Here is a 17415-nt window from a genome sequence, read left to right as displayed (position 1 = left end):
TCTAAATAACAGCTTTATAATTGGTACATCATAAATAGAAATTTTAAAGAAGAGCTGTGGAAAAAGAAAAAAAATCTCACCTTATACTGCCAATTCAGTCAAACTATAAGAACATCAGTATTTTTAAATCTACTTTCCAGATTCCCACAGAGATCCAGTCATCTGACCACATTTCTGTAGAATGCAGTGTTTGAATACTCTATTCTATACAGACATACCCCTCCAAAGGCAGGGTTTCTACTTTTTGTTCTAAACTTCCTTACATTTTAAGAAAAATCCCAGTTATTGAAAGAGTTTGCTAAGTGCTTAAAAGACACTTAGAATTACTTATCTACAGCAAATTCGAGATGTAACCCTAAGGAGTCTTTTCACACTCACTGTTAATTTTGATTCTACAGTTATGTTTTTTTTTAGCTTCTTCTTCATGTTGCTTACCTTACTAAGAATTGCCAAACACAAGTCTTTGTATAACCTTACATCATTAAAGCACAGCCAAACCAAAAGAATTCTTTATTCTTACTCTACTTTTTATGTGTGATATTTAGCTTGCACGCACTATGCATCTTGTTCTCTTCCCTTCCTTTCTGCAGCAATACTCCTCTTTTCAAGACAATTTCATCAAATCTAAAACACCAGTGTTGCCTTGACCTCTGCCAATCTCTAGCTCTGTATCTGTCACGGACCATTGCAAATCTCATTTACTTCAGGAGCGATCAGGGAAGACTAAATTACCTATGTAGTAGCAGGCAGTGGTTAATAAGTGCTGACCCATTAATATTATCAAGGTCTCCTCTTAAACAGCTGGTTGACATTTCATGAAGGCATTAAAAATAGTCTGAATGCTTGGCTAAGAGGGAACAGCTGCTCTCAGAATGGATGCTTAGGGAATGGCAAAAAATGGCAGGAATGGGAAACTAATGCAGTAATGCATATTTACTTGAAACGACAGTATGGGAGCCAATTGCAAAAATCTAACTCAGGGTATTACCATAGAGCATCGTGATGTGCAACAGAGACTCTGGAGATACCTTTATGGACTCTGGAGATATGTTTATTATCTCAGGAGAGATAATAAACAGCCTGTAGCAAAGACACAGAGAGCTCCGTTCAGACCCTGTGCAGGAGGGGTAGAAGGCTGCAGCCAGAACAGGTCCTTACCTTATTAGGGGATTTGAGTGGTGAGATAGCTATTTTATTCGGTGTCTGTTGTGTAGTACTCAAAGTTGATCCAATGACTCCGCTCTCAGAGATCGTTATTGTCTTTGGTGGTGTCCCTGGAGCAGACTGGGAAAAAACCCTACCTACAAACAATGAAGATACCATCAGCTCCAGTTATCCCTGTTCATGTTGACTTTTAAAGTAAAGTTTTCTCTGCATCTTGTGCAAGTGATCCCTACTTCTGAGAGTGTACGACCTGGTACGAAGGACACTGGCGTTCTTTAAGTTAGATTTAGCATCAAAGAAGAAAATAATTGGCATTATTGCAAATAAAACAACTGTTACTTGGGCTTGAAAAGTGCCAGAATGTACATTGAGCTTTCTGTGACATTCAGCTGCAAGTTCTTTATAGCCAGGACAGCATCCTGAGCTCCAATACACCTCTGCTGCACACAAACCCCCAGCCAGCTGGCAGTCTCCTAGGAAGTCCCTGGGCTGCTGCCAATGGATGGAGAAACTGAGCATCTGGGGGGGGACTACTTCCTTTTAAAACCTCAACCATCAAAAACGAGCTGTGTTACAGTGGCCAAGAAGAAGTTGTTTCATCTCTCTACACTGAACTCTAAGGTTTTTGGCTTTTTTCTTCTGTGTTGGTGGTTGTTTCTTTCACTGCCCAACAGAACATATGACACACATGTGAAAACAAGGGTGGTAGTGTGAGTCTACAAACTATCCGGTTTTACCGTGCCAAAGAACAGTAAACATCAAAACCAGCAGCGCCAAATCATGAAATCAGTCTCAGGAATATTGCAAAACTCCCATAATGGAAAACAGATAATTTTTTTTTCATACTTTCTATGTTTCTTTCCAAGAGAGTGCTTGACCACTGAGCTTTCCTCTGCTGCACTTTGGTTCAGACTCATTTCTGTCATAGCTTGTCTGTCACCCATTCTGTTGTACTACATTTATAAAAATAAGAGACACACACCAGTATAACTTTTCCATCCAAAATCAAGTGGCATAACAATTAAAGTCAACCGGAACTAACAAGAAAAAGCATTGTCCTCATGGAAACCTGATTTCCTCTGAGGTCTACATGCTCTAAAATGACCACTTTTGTGCAGTCTAACTAACAGCACAGATAGTTGCCAGCAGCTGCTAAAGCCACATGCAACCCAAAGAATGTCAGAGTCAGTGAGAATTTTATCATCTACAGTTTCAATGCTTTGAGTTATTTTCCTAGTGAAAGCTTTCCCTTTCTTACTACATCTCCTCTGCACCTTTTGGCATCAGCTTCCTGAACATAATCTGATTACTTATATTGACAAGTCTTTCAAATTTACAACTTCAACCTCAGTTTGTAGGAATTCCCAGGCAACTAAAAATATTTACCGGATTCAGGAAAACGTGCAAACAAAATTGAAACTGAAAACACAAATGTTACACCTTCCCTAAAATGATGCCAACCTCTCAACGCTGGCAAGCTGTGCTGGCTGTTTGGAATGGTGAGAGGAAAGGCAGATGTTTAAAAAGAGTTCCCTCTTGATTAGTGAAGCATCTTCACCTCCCAGTGATGCTTTTCTCACAGGTTCAGGTACAGGCACTCTAGATTTTCCAAAATATTGATTTAAAAACTGCAAGTTGTTTTTAATGTTTTTGGGTTGGGTTTTTTGTTTGTTTAGATTTTGGTTTGGTTTTTTAACATAAAGACAGCTTAATTCAAATATTTAAGCAGGCACAGCAATCTTCTTATTCACAGGTCCGTATATTTGGTAGGGAATTATTTGAGAAAGGGGACAAATTGGTGAGTGGGGTGGGGAATCCCTGTTTCACTTGAAACATAGGTCGGGCTGCAGGCAGCCTGACAACTCAAGAAAAAGATTATGTTTCAGTTACACGCCATTCACTTGTACCTATCAGTTTTGAATACAGGAGACAGTTACATACTTTCTAAAACCAGCTCAAGTCCCAGTTCTGTAAAGACTTAACAAATTTATTTAAATATACCTTTAAACAATATCTTTGTTCAAAGATTTTAGGCCTACTTGGGTTGTTCAATCTGGAAGCAGTTAAAGACATCCTTCAAAGCTCTGAAGACAACTCTGGCTTCCTACATTTGTCCTTTTCAGATAATTTACATGTCTAGGATGTTTGCATACCTGCTGTGATGCATTCAGCAACAGATCCGTTGGTCCCACTGCCATAATAAACAAATGATTACACTGTGGGTTTTTTCTTTCATTTTGGTGGTGCTTTTGTTATTGTTCTATGGTTGGTTAGGCTTTTTAAGGATTCAAAGATTTTTTTTCCAATGAGAAAAATAATTTCTTTTTTGCCTTAATTACTTTCTTAGACGCTTCTGAGATGGTTATTTTAGAAGTAGGTGAGTGACTTAATAGAAACCACACAGTTTTATTCACTTATTTCACTCAAACATTTTTCCTGTTACTTGCATGTATTACATTTAAGTCCAACTATAAGCAGATTAAAGTAATACAACAGCACGTGTCTCCTTTCCCCCTTGTGTGTTTATATAATGTTTCTACAATTACTTTCTGTTTAGCAAGTAGTCTTTTCTGTGGCTCTGGGGTATTTTTTTTCTCCTCCTCAAAATCCATAAAGTAAAAGCATCTTGCAGTAAAAGCAACTCTGCAATTACAAAGATTATTCTAAATGAGCTAAGTATAAAGGTATCAACAACTGCATTTATCTGCTCCTACCCATAAAATGCTCTGATCTCTTTTTTCCATTGCTTGAGGTACTTTGGCAGAAACTACAGTAAAATAGTTGAGACAAAAAAATTTCTACAATCACCACCTCTTTGAACAGCCTTCAAAAAAAGGTAAAGCAAAACAAGTCAAAGTAGTACAACCTGCAATGACTGGTGACACTTGAGTGGTCTGCCCTGTAACAGCTTTGCTATTGATTGGTTTTGCAAATATCAGCTTGGTGATCACCGGGCCAGAAGTTGGGGTTCGGGTCTTCTTCGCAATCTAAAAGATGGAGGAAAAAAGATCTAAAGTAACTTGAGCATTTTGGATCTAAATCACTGTATTGTTAAGTACATTAAAAATAAAAAGGGCAATACTTGCACGCATAATTAGAAGAATAACTGCTTATCTCGCATTTCATCTCCATTTCTCCCTACGGAAAGAGCTTGGATATTATCCACGACACTTCAGAAAGCCAGCTACCAGAGTAGGATAGTCATATCCCTTACAAAGATATCTCTCTGTGCAAACATACCTCATCTTGAAGATGCCAAAATTATTTCTTACATGCCGTTGGTCTACATAAAAATATGAAAATTAAATGCACAACTCTCAATATTTGAAGCTTTAAATGAAGTTACTTCTTTCTCAGCCAACCAAGACAAAACTTGGCCTCCAGTGACTTAAATTTGAAAATTACTGCTCTATATCTCTTGACCTATTCTGACACAGCAGCACACTTTTATTTTGCAAATGGGGAAACTGTCTTGTGCAACAGTTCCCCAAAAGTACGTGGATCATGAGTCCCTGAAAGTTTTGGGTAGTCACTAACCAAGAACAAATCAGTTGGCTACCTCCAGGTACAAGAGGATCTTTTTTTTCTTTTGTGATCCAGTCTCCTGAAACACAGCTGGACCAAGAACATGTACATGCCATCTGATGACAGATCCCCTCAACCTGAAAACTTTATAAGTAGGGTTTTATAGTCTTAAAAGTCTTAAAGATTACTTTTTCTCCTTTCCCACACTGACAGAAGTTAACTCCCTGATGCATTTATTCTAATAGTTTTTTTACACCAGCACCCAGGTAGTGAACAGTTCAATTTAGAAGTTGACTTTTTTCAAAGGTTTTTAACCTGCTGACAGCAGAGGCTGCCTACAGGTGTGGACTATTGCTAAGATCTTCCCTGAGTCCACATGACCACACTGGAAGGCATTACTGGAGCAGGTACATCCTGCCTCTCCTCCACCACACACCCCCAGGCACATCCTGTGGGAACTTAGCCACCAGCTCCAGCAATATCAGAGAGGCACGACACCGGCATCCCTGTGGGGAGCCACCTCCCAAAGGCACAGAACCACCTTTATGACTCAAGTAGCTGACTGGAGAAATCTCACTGATGTGCCAAGATACAGAGCGGACAGCTACTTTTAATAGCTGGAGAAAGTTAGGAATGCTTAAAGGAAGCAATTGAGTAGGCTGGATGTTATGGTTTCCTACACAAAACCCTATCTATAGAATTTATTGACTGAAAACACTTTTTTTACAGTCAAGTAACGACAAGAGATTTGAAGTATTCAGTAGCACATCACGAATTCCTCAGCTGCTCCACAAAGAGCACATGGGAGGCTGCTTGCACTCCCAGCAGCACACTCATGGCACAAACCAGGAAAGCCAGAGCTGCCCTTCTGCTATGGCACTGGAGCCCCCCAGCCTGCCACAGAAAGCAAACACCATCTCTGCATGCCTGAGCTACACCCAGCCAAGGGAAGGCAGCAGTGAGCAGCTCTGACACCAGGCACGAGCAGAGAACAGGCCATGTGCTACTCCACAGTTACAGCACAAGTGTTCCTCATAGTCAACCTCCACCTCAGACCAAATATGCTGCTTCCAGGGCACATCAGCTGCTTTTACAGGTGACATACAATTGCCAAGGCTTAAAATGAAACAGAAGAAATAAACCTGCTCTTTTTGGAGATATATTAACTAAAACTTTGAAACGTGAGTTGTTTGAAGGAGGAAGTTCCATTCACAGCTCTGTTCATATATGTAACTCAAAGTCATTTTAACATTTCAAGGATTCAGTTCGTTTAGCACATACACAGCTGACAGATGAGCAGCCATTGTATCAGTAATTTTTTTCTTTTAATTTGCACACACTTTAATTTCTGATAAATTCCACGCATTTCATCTGCTTGACTTGAGATTTCTGTTCTGCTTAACTTAATCTTACCCTGCCATAAGGTATTATTGCAACTCAACTGCTATTGCTTTTACTCTCCAAAGTGAGAGCAAAGTCTGGCTCAGAACATGATCAACATCCAGCAGGAAGAGCCAGCTCTGGACAACAGCAGTTGTTTCCCAGTAACAGTCAATAAGTGTGCTTAAATGACTTACATGAATACGTGTAAAATACTAGCTACCATTAAGATGAAGTATTTCAGAAAAAAAATTTAAAAATCCCAAAATGAGAGTTGGTCAACACAAGTAGCCCTGCTTCCCTCATATTCAACTTGTAGTATCTTCCTCAGATAAATGTGCCCCTGCTTTTTGAATGAACTGTTTGTCTACAAAGATGGTCTAATAAATAAGTGAATACTCTCAGGGCTTAGGAGACATAACAAGACTCAAACATGTTTGGTTATACGTGAGGAACAGCGCTTCTCCATCTACCTGCTGCCAAGCGAGCCTTTCTGAGGTTTTGCCACCAGAGCTGACAACCCCAGCCACCTTTGAGAAGCTTCTACATCAGTGGGAAACTCATGATACATTTTAGTAAAGAATGGAGAAGCCAGAGGAAATAATCAAGATGACAGACTGCCCCTCTGATACCCAGAAAGAGCAAGTTCTCTGGAGCCCTCTGCCATTGACTATACCAATCTCAACAAGCTTAACATTATTCCCCTGCCTATGTAAACTAAGCATGGCCTCTCCAAGTTACTTTGAATTAGACTGCAAAAATATTTCCTGGGACAACATGCTCTTCCATAAGAATATTATATTTACACACTAACCTTCTTTCCCCTACAGAAGTAAAGAGATTTATTTGCAGGTAACTTGATTTGAGTGGTCAATTTATGTCTTCCTAAGCATTCTCGACTAAAGATGAACTAGCAAGTTTATACCATTGGACTCTGTTTTTGGTGGTCAAACTGTGTTCTATTCATACAGAAATAGGCACATCCGACCTCACATTGACTGCATGGGCAGCTACCACAAAGGAGCTAATCCACTCCCTAGATGACCTCTCAGGAGGTTGTCCATGTAGGCACTCTCAATGTAATTTATATTTGGCATAATATGAAAAATCAGGGACTTTAGAAATAGAAAAGGAGAACAGCATACTTCAGAGAAGATGAAGAAACTGAGCTAGGAATGGGATTTTGAGGCTAGGAAGTGCACAAGGTCACTTTTCCATGATGAGACGAAGCCACAACGATGGCTTAGCAGTTGCCTTGCCATGGCAGCAGTGATGCTGTGGAGATGTTGATGTAACTGCTAAAACCAGAGCCAGTTACCACATCAAGCCAAGTTCAAGTCAGATCAGCTTAATGACAGCCATGGTGATGTGTAGGGACATCTGGTTCAGAGTCACGTGCAAGGCCAAACTCCTGCTTAGTGCAGACTAAAGTGGTAACACCAGCAGGCACATCACTGCTTTTGAGCCTCTGTGGAGGCAGGAGCCACGGGCTGAAAGCAGATGCCATGTCCATGGCAGCAGTTTCAACTAAATCAGGACAAGTTCTGAAGAGACAGTAAATAACCTCTGGATATAGATGAGGCCAAAGGTCTTGCCACACTTTTAACTTCACAGACTCATACCTCTAGAGCTATAATCAGAGAAGAAGCAAATTTCCAAGAAACTTTTTGTTGAACTCTACCAATTACCTCTCAAGTGCTGAGATCTCAACTGCCACAATTAGACTACAGCAAGGCTAATTGAGTTTCTCTAATGATATGCAAAGCCTCTATGATAGTGACAATGTAACAAGAACTGATGAGAGCTCTTTGTCATCTAATCTTTTACCGATTCACTTTTCAGCACCAAGTCAAAGCACTGTGCTGCCTTCCATCTGAAATACCTGATTCACAAAGCCCCAAGAGACAAGTTACACAAGACCCTTGGGAAGGCAGGGAGGCATTCGCAGCCTCCTTTTCCAGTCACTGAAAAGTTAAGGAGCTCGTTCAGGATGATGAGGTAAATGCAGGGACTCCAGGTCCAGGTTACCTCCCCAGTCATGGTAGAATAGCCCATGAATGTCTCACCCAGCCTCATTTATGACTCTGATACTTTACTAATTTTCTACAGGGAGAAGCACTGTCTGTGAAGTGCTAATGTAATCATCTTCCCTGCGGTATCAGGTGCTAACATTGCCTTCTTGCTTTTCATTTCCTACTTCTCCCTCTCCTTATAGGAAAAAAGGCATGGCAGATGCTAACAACTCAACCTGTTGTGCAAATGGAAGTAATGGTTTAACAAAAAGTGACCTCAACAAAACGAATTTACTCAAACTGCAATTAACTAGATTTATAAATGGATGCAAGACCATTCATAAGAGCTCCTATCAAGGAACCTGTAGAATTTCTAATGACAAACAGCAGAGGTCATTGGCCAAGTCACTGTATTTCAGTCAGTGATAGCACAGGTCACCTCATGCAAGAAAAACCACATCACAGCTAAGTCATTCTCCTCAGTTTCCTGTATCTGCCACTTGGCAGAGAATAACTGAAGTCAAGCAACAGGAACTGACCCATCTTAAATGTTCCTATGCTGAGTTAAGAGACTTTTATAAAGGCTACAGTGAGAACCATTTATGTACCTTGATCATTAATTATAAGTCCTTTTAGAAAATTTATGTCTCAAATAGCCATTATTAAACATGTTTCCACAGGTATGATGTAGCAAAAAAAGAGAAAATAGAAATTGGTGCAGGAATCATCTGCAGCTTAAAAAAATCTTGATATTTGCTCACATTCGCTTGCCACAAAATACTAGTCAGGAAACATTCGGCTAATAAAACACTTAAAGCTTTGTCATTTTTCATGTGCAGCTGATTATTTTTATTAGAATACTTGGGTTTTAATTTCTTACTTCATTTAGAGGCAAAAATAAATATTTTTTCCATCATAACTTGCAATGAGTTCTGCTTTCCCTTCGCTTCAAGAGGTCTTATTTCTGCCTCGCTGCCAACTAGAACTATGTCACTCACATTTAGTTCTGCCCTACACCAGATGAAGATCAGACCCTTTGAGTCATAACCCAAGTCTTTCCAACACATTTTAAGATCCAAGCAGATTCTCTGTGGTTTCAAATATCTCAAGATCCATGTCAGAGATTGGGAATAAGACCCTGAAGTGTTCATTTTACGATAGTGTCTAGTCCCTCATAATCTACTGACATGCTTAACTAGATTTGAGGCAGACAAGATATACCTTTCTGTTCTTTTTCAGATGCTGGAAGTTTTTTTTCAGAGAGTTTGTTTAAACGAACTAAATGTGATAGGCAGAAGCTATTCTTTCATAAGAAGTGTACACTTTGAATGAAGAACAACATGCGCACGGAGTTCAATTTAGCCTTCCCGAAAGTACGTAGAATTTATTTTTATAAAATGAAAATAATGAGAAAATTATCTTCATTTTACTGAATAGTTCACTTTCTCTGAGGCAAATCCTAGAATTCTAGACAGTAGCTAGAGGCAAACAGCATAAAATGGTAAACGCATCCACAGATGAAAGCATGGGCTAAGAGCAGCATTGTATTTTTTAATACAAAGAATAAACGCAAAGGCTGAAAACAACAGTGTGTCAATCAGTGCAGGAAACAGACAACAACAGCGGCAACAAAACTGGTTTTAAGATGTTTCATCAGCATAACTCACTTTACCTGTACTGTTTTTACTTGCTGGGACTGCAAGACAGAGGGCTGGGCTGCAGTGTTTATCAGCTGACCTCCCTGCGTCAGAGCTGAGACACCAACAACAGGTTTCACTTCCGACCGACCTCCAATAACAACTTTGATCTGCTGGCCCTGTACCTTGGAGTCTCCGCCTTGGGCTTGGGACACGGTCTTCTGCGACTGCGGGAGTTGGCTGTGGGGTAATGCTAAAACAATAGGCTGGCCAGACTTGCCCAAAGTTGTTACAATGAGCTTTTGCCCATCCGGTTTAATACTCTGATTGCCTATTTTAATGTCGGTGGTCTTGTTCAGAATAATTTGATTGGCTGAAATAGTGACGGGGGTCTGAGCACCGAGTTTATGGAGGCCAGCGGGAAAGGTGGGCTTTGCAGCTGCGTTCCCATCAGGTGTTGGGGTCGTGGTGTTCGCTGTCGCATCGCCCGATTGGCTGCTGGGGGCAGTGACCGGTTCCGTGGTGACCGTGGCCGTAGTCGAAGCTGAGGAGTCGCTGGTGGAGCTTATGTTCACTATTTCTTCCAGTTCCGTTTCCATGGGAATAGAGTCTCCGATCGGCGACGACACAATAACTGCCTCGATGCCATCATCTTCCACCAGGGTGATGCCTGTGTCCATTATTTCCTCAGGGAGCAAGCTGTTGACTTCTGCTGAAACCACCTCCATTTTAGTAGCAGTGGCAGTGATGATCGGAGCAGGTACTGCAATATTTTAAAAAGTTATTGGCTTCCAGAAAACATACATTTTCAAAGTTCTATAAATAATATTACCAAAGAAAAAATATCATAGAATTTTTTCAAAGTATTGTGCATGCACAGGAGGGATATCATGGAAACAAATCATTATCAAAACATAACACATTAAGCTGAACTTACTCTCAGTAATAACTTAGACCAAAGCTTTACAACATCATTCACTGAAGACAAATCAAGCCACTGACTTGGTGTGGATTACCAGTCACTCCTGACAATACAGTACACAAAGAAGCAGTGTTTCTCCCTGAAGATATGGACACAGACATTTAAACTTACTGAAGTATAAAGAAAGAGGTAAACAGCTTTAAAAAAAATCCAACAGATGATGTCTTTTCTCATACATGTCATCATTGATTAGCAGGGTATCTTGCCTCAAGAGACTTATTATCCACACCAGACATAACATTTTTGCCAAATTTTCACTTTGGAAATCTCAGAAAACCAAATGTTTCTTTAGTGACAGGCTTTAACAACACCACAAGCTCAATCAGCAGCCCACTTACCTCAGGACCAAAGCCCTGCACTTCTAAGATGAACGGATAATCCCTCAATGTTCACTACGAAAAGAGCAGCTCAGTAAATTTTTTTTTTCCTCAATACTCACCAGAAAACATAACGCCCAAATTCATGACTAATTTGAAAGGCATTCTAAACACAAAACAAAGAACACCCCATATGAAAGAAAATGGAATTTTTAAGCTCACTGGTAAGAGCAACCAATTTATGTATTAAAGAAAGACTAGTGAGATTCAAAGTCAGCATAACTTTCCACTTGAAAAGCCTTAAAGACACTGCTGGAAGTGGTCACATCTACCATTCCCACTAAAGCTGTATCACTGTCAGAGTCTGAAAACAGATCAGCTTAATAAGGTATTTTCCCCACTTGCTGACCCCATGAGCACACTTGTGCACTGGATGGATGATCATACCCTGTAGGTGTGTGTACCTGCTCCCAAGTACTCATTATAAGCTCAAGAGGACAAAATCTTTGCAAATTCTGTTTCCTACTTGCTAGGAAAAGCAGAGCTGAGTTATTAATACTAATTCATAAGGAACTGTGCCAATAAAATCACCGACCAAATGCCAAGGTGACATTGTTTCCTCTGGAGTCATCGTGGGTCCGTTTCACTCACCAGCCAAAGACACAACAGCTGCCTTTTACCCACAAGGCAGAAGGACTGGGGGCAAAAAACCTGCTGTAATTATACAGTTTCCATGCCAAGCTCTGGCAGCTATGCTGGAGCAGCCCACAGCCTCCCTGCCTGCGAAGGGTGCCAAACGAATCCCCCTCACCTCAGAGCACAAGCCAGATCCAACTGCCATGACACTCAGGACGCCTGAGCCGGGAAAGGACTCGTCCAGATGACTGACAGGCAAACTCACAGCTCACTTATTGGCAGGCATTTAAAGGTACAAAGTGATCTGATGTCACTGCCAGAAATACCTCCTTTGGAAAGCATTTCCCCCAAAGTAATGTCTGCACAGCTTGCAATGATGCCAGCCCTGGTAACTAGCCCTAGACAAAACAGCTCACTCCTAAGGACACAGCAGATAGTATCACCTTGCTGCCTTAAAGTCAAATTGGTTAACTGAATACGAGATTACACAAAAACAGGAATAGTAAAAGTAGACTGCTTAAAGTAGACTGCTTCAGCATATGTTAATGCACTAGCTCTTCTGAGCTGTGTCACTTTACTGTCTCCTCAGCAACCTGCAAAAGCTTGTGTCTTAGATATTACGACTTCATTTCAGACACAAAAAAAACCAAAGCCAAAACCAAACCAAACCAAATCATCATCCTGCTCTGTACTGATAAATACAAGGGGCTTGGATCCAAAAGTTAGACTCTCAGGCTCAACTGCAATCCAAATAATGATTGCCAATGAGTTTGAAAAGGAGAGAATCATCTAAATCAGACAGTGGAAAAGTCACCATATTCAGTAATTATAAATAATTTTAAATAACTTGCTTTTGGTTTGCATTTCTACATGTTATTCTCTAGAAAAAAAGGTAATTTTTAGTATTTTTTTAACACTATGACCATATTTACATATATTTAAGTAGTTCTGCAGTTTAACAGTTATTTGCATTTCCTTCTTGACATTTGGTTATGTTACAAAGCAGTAAATGGTTATTAAATAGTTGAAGGTATATTTATATTAAATACATAGAGTCAGGATTTTAAACAGCATTCTGACTCCAAACCAAGTACTTGCATATCAGAATGCAAAAGGAAAAGAAATACGTCACATCAAGTCTGGAATCAGCAACTGACATGTAAAAAGAAAAGAAGCATTACTCATGGCTACTGAATTAACACTTTATGGTGACCACATTGAAAGATTTTGCATTTACCACGTCTCATCATTTCAGTTAGCTTCCATTAATGTGTCCAGGCTTGTGTCACCAACAACAGCAAAAAAGAACCATACACAACCCACTTGTTCTATTTCTTCATTGTACATTGGGTACGACTGAAATAGATATATGAAAGGCAACAATCAAAATCTCACCCTAACTATACCACAGGCTGCTGTCAAAGGCAGCTCCAGCATCCCTGCAGATTTTTACTTCTTGGTATCTAGCCAGGATTTCTCAACAGTTCAGCTGCTTATTTTTCACTAATGCTTTTATACTGTTTCCATTTTTTCCAGCTCCTCTACTAAAGTGATTACCAACAGTAAAAGCATGCCAACCTCTTTTAAGATTCTAACAGCTTAGATCCTCAAGAAAGTGTAGAGAATTATTTTAACTATTTAAAACACTTGAAAGCTTCCTTCACTTCAGCAGTCATGCTTTAAGTACTTGATAATGCAAGAAGTACACCTACAACCCCTCAAAAAGATGCATCTTTACACTTGGCTCAAAACCTGAAGAAAAAAACCAATCTAGGCCAAGAAGTGTATGAGCACACTATCAGGCTGGGGAACTCCACAAAAATCCTAGGATCAGATTACTAAACAGATAATTTTAGCCAACAAAAGACAGTTAAATTAAAAGTTCAAGAAGAAATTCTTGCAATGAATTCTTGTAAACATAGCTCAGCTTAGGACACTCAGCCAGCCAAACACATATAAAAAATTTGGGACTAAAGCATATTGTCAGCAAAGCCTTGGACCAACAACACTGAAAAATGCTAGGTACTGCTTAGGAGGAGGACAGGGACAAATTCTCAGCTTGAGTGAACCACCTGTGATCATCCTAGCCATAGAACAGATTTCTACTCTTGATATTCACAAAGAATAATACATATATGATGTTGTAAAGGGGATTTATAAGGAAGAGGATAAATACTGCCAGGATTGACGGCAAAGACACAGAATGGTATCTGACAAGTACCTGTGAACTTTGATCTTTTTTCTCTTTGTCACTAGCATGCCACTGTGCAATCTTTAAGAAGCTCTGTTAAAAGAGTTGAGATTGATTATATCAACACCTTTGTTGCTAAAACACCAAATCTGCCACACTAAACACAAAAATCCAAAAAATCAGTATCATAAAGCGCAGTGATCTGCAAACAAGTAAACAAAATGCAAGATGCAACGATGCTTGTATTTCATGTTAACCGCATCTTATTAGATTCAGAAATGTCTCTATTTCACTAAGATAAGAACAGTTTTAACCCTCCAGTCTGCAACCACGACCAGTTTGAGTACAGTAATATGTTACAAAACCATCGGTGAGGCTATGCACTGCAAGTAAAACTGTTCATAAATTCAGATTACACAGGATTAAGGCTGCAGAGACCAGCTCTACAAGAAGTCCTGGGAAGGTGCTGCATGTTAGCAAGGTCAGAATGAAGCAGCAGACCATGAAAGTCATCACCATTTGTGGTTGCTTCAGTAGACCCTTTCCCATTCCCTTCTCAGTGCACAGCACACAGTTGGTGGTGCTCAGCCATGGGAACACTCTGGTATAACTTAACAGATTTAAGAACACTGGCCAGACCTGCCTAAAGTCATTGGCAACCTTCATTTTCTAACTAAATTCTCAAATGTCACTTTCACCAGAAAATAAGGAAATCAAACCAGTAACAGCTTTTGTATGAACACCTCGAAGTGCAAACCAAACTCACAGCACCACCCAAAATCAAAGGCTTCGTGAATGCATTTCGTCGAATGTAACCCCTCGGGATCAGTAAAACTGTTGCCACATGCACAGCAAATGCTAAGTGAAACTAAGTATCCTTACCAGATACTGCAGTATCTGTTAGCAGTTCTGTAAAGCTTGGCCAGATACACACAATTAAGTGTAGCACTATTAAGCACCGGCAAGTGCAAGTATTTTCAGCTTCCCAAGCTATAAACTGCAAAAATCCTTAAAAAGAAGTATGAAGAAGAACAATGAAGCCTGCCCTCAAGAAGGGGGGAAAATGAGGCAGGAAACTTGGGTCAGATGAATGGCAGAGAAGTAAAAGTGGACAACCTAATCAATAATTGTTCACTCCAACTACAATGGACTCTAAACAAAAATGAATACAAAAGAATGCAGTATCACCGATCAGCCAGTAAAAAAGGGGTAACATTTGGCATTTCCACTGCTGAGACCAAAATGTGCCAACACTATTCCTCCTCTTTCTGATCAAGGTGGAGCAGAGGACTGTCAGCAGGCCATGGTTCACATTTGAGGATTTTAAAACTCAAAACCCCCATAATAATTGTATGGTTACATTCATAAATTGGCATATTTAAACCTTAACTAGTAAAGGTTTGAAAACATAATTTATTCCAATCCTAAAGCCATTGATTAGAACAAAAGCAACAGCAGGAGGAAGAAGGCGAAATACAGAAAGAATCCTTCATGATTTAACTAAGAAGGATGAGATGCTGTCAACCACATGCAATCAAAATTTAGGCTTACAGGCTTCTCAAATTTTTCAGCTTCTGCTTATCTGCCCTCTCCAATAGTGGTAGATATGTAAACTCCCGAAGGCAGCTGAGCTGGAAAAAATCCGGTTTTTGGGTCTTAATACTTAAGAGATTAAGCAGTTTAAAATCACCAGGCCTCGAGTGCCAGGGCCTAGACCTTTCCCCTGGGACAGAGACAGGCAGCAGACCTTCTGCAAAAGGTGTGCCCAGGTGTTGGATTTTTGATGTCAGCGCCAGCAAGAGGTGCCCAGAGCCTGGAGATGGATCGTAAGTCAGTAAGACAGAACTCAAAGAGCAGCACAAAAGAATTCCAGCCAATAAATTGGCTTCATCAGGGACCCTTCTTACATGCCTCTATGCCCCCACACATTTAGTATGGGGAATAAACAAAAGCAGTTAAGAGATGTGTGCACACCTGCAGGAATATGATCTCATTGACATCACGGAGATGTGGTGGGATGGATGGCTTCTATGATCGGAGTGCTGGAATAAAAGGATACAGGCTCTTCAGGAAGGGCAGGCATAAGAGACAAGGAGGGGGGGGGGGGGTCATCCTCTATGTCAGTGACCAGCTGGAGCACATGGAGCTCTGCCTGAGGATGGTGAGGAGGCAACCGAGAGCTTATCCATCAGGATTAAGAGAAGGGTGGGGACAGGTGACATTACAGTAGGGGTCACATGTATAGACAGGCCACCCAACCAGGAAGACTGAGCTAAAGAGGTCCTCAATAGAGAGACAGGAGCGTCCTCACGTTCACAAGCCCTGGTCCTCACAGGGAACCACCCCAATGTCTGGTGGAGAGACAACAGAGCAGGGCACAAACAATTCATGAGATTCTTGGAATTTGTTGATCACTTCCTTCCCCAAGTGATAAGAGAAGCCAATGAGAAGAGGTACAATGCTGGACCTTGTGCTCATAGACAGGGAGGGCCTGGTGGGGAATGTAAAGCTCCAAGGCAGCCTTGGCTACAGTGACCATAAAACAGTGAAGTTCAAGATCGTCAGAGCAGTGAGGGGGGCACACAGTGCCCATGACTTCAGGAGAGCAGACTTTGGCCTCTTCAGGCATCTGCTTGGTAGGGTATCGTGGAACAAAGCCCTGGAGCCTTGGAGGGGCCCAATGAAGCTGGTTAATATTCAAGCATCACTTCCTCCAGATTCAAGATTGGTATGTTCCTAAGAGTAAGAAATCAAGCAAGTGGGGTGAGAGACCTACATGGATGAACAAGAGGTTCTGGTAAAATTTAAACAGAAGAAGGAAGGTTAAAGAATGTGGAGAAAGGGACAGGTCCCTTGGGAGGAACATAGGTACATTGTCAGATTATGCAGAGACATGACAAGGAAGGCTAAGGTCCATTTGGAATTAAATCTGGCAAGAGATGTCAAGGACAACAAGAAGGGTTTCTTCAAGTACATGAGTAGCAAAAGGAAGACTAGGGAAATTGTGGGACCACTGCTGAATGAGATGGGTGCCCTGGTGACAAAGGACACAGACAAGATGGAGTTACCAAATGCCTTCTCTGCTTGAGTCTTACTGCTAAGGTCAGCTCTCAGGAATCCCTAACCCTGGAGCTAAGAGAGAAAGTCTGGAGAGAAAAAAAAGTTTCCTTACTTGAGGAGGATAGGGCTAGAGATCACTTAGGCAAACCTAACACCCACAAATCCAGGGACCCTGATGGGATTGCACCCACAAGTGCTGAGGGATCTGCTGGCAGATATTAGTGCTAAGCTAACTTCCACCATCTTTGAAAGGTAATGGAGAAAAGGAGAGACACTCATGGACTGGAGGAAAGCCAATGTTACTCCAGTCTCCAAAAAGGGCAAAAAAGAGGACCCAGGAAACTACAGGCCAGTCAGTCTCACCTCAATCCCTGGAAAGGTGATGGAACAGCTTATCCTGGCCATCACCTCTAAATATGTGGAAGAAGTTAATCAGGAGCAGTCATCACAGATTCACCAAGGGGTAATAATACTTGACCAGTCTGACAGTCTTCTGTGATGAAATGACTGT

The 17415-nt window shown here is 40.8% G+C and overlaps 1 protein-coding gene across 6 annotated transcripts in view; it reads right to left on the bottom strand.

Moving 5' to 3' along the window:
• The window catches only part of LIN54 (lin-54 DREAM MuvB core complex component), a 41840-nt gene that overhangs the window by 11909 nt on the left and 12516 nt on the right, over window positions 1–17415 (bottom strand). For 4 of the 6 annotated variants that reach the window (XM_051768156.1, XM_051768157.1, XM_051768158.1 and 1 more), the window contains exons 2-4: window positions 9754–10481; window positions 4031–4151; window positions 1159–1301 (exon numbers count right to left, since the gene is read on the bottom strand). In XM_051768156.1, the coding sequence (XP_051624116.1) occupies window positions 1159–1301; window positions 4031–4151; window positions 9754–10481 (992 nt within the window). Of the gene's footprint in view, window positions 1–1158; window positions 1302–4030; window positions 4152–9753; window positions 10482–11828; window positions 12658–17415 lie in introns of those variants that run through there. The other 2 variants (XM_051768160.1, XM_051768159.1) reach the window with 2 other exon arrangements.

The sequence above is a fragment of the Manacus candei genome, unplaced genomic scaffold, assembly GCF_025592945.1.
Source record: "Manacus candei isolate 608988 ecotype Guabito, Panama unplaced genomic scaffold, ASM2559294v1 h1tg000092l, whole genome shotgun sequence".
NCBI lineage: Eukaryota > Metazoa > Chordata > Aves > Passeriformes > Pipridae > Manacus > Manacus candei.
The sequence above is the reverse complement of the archived record's forward strand: the minus strand, read 5'-3'. Positions and strand labels throughout refer to the sequence as shown.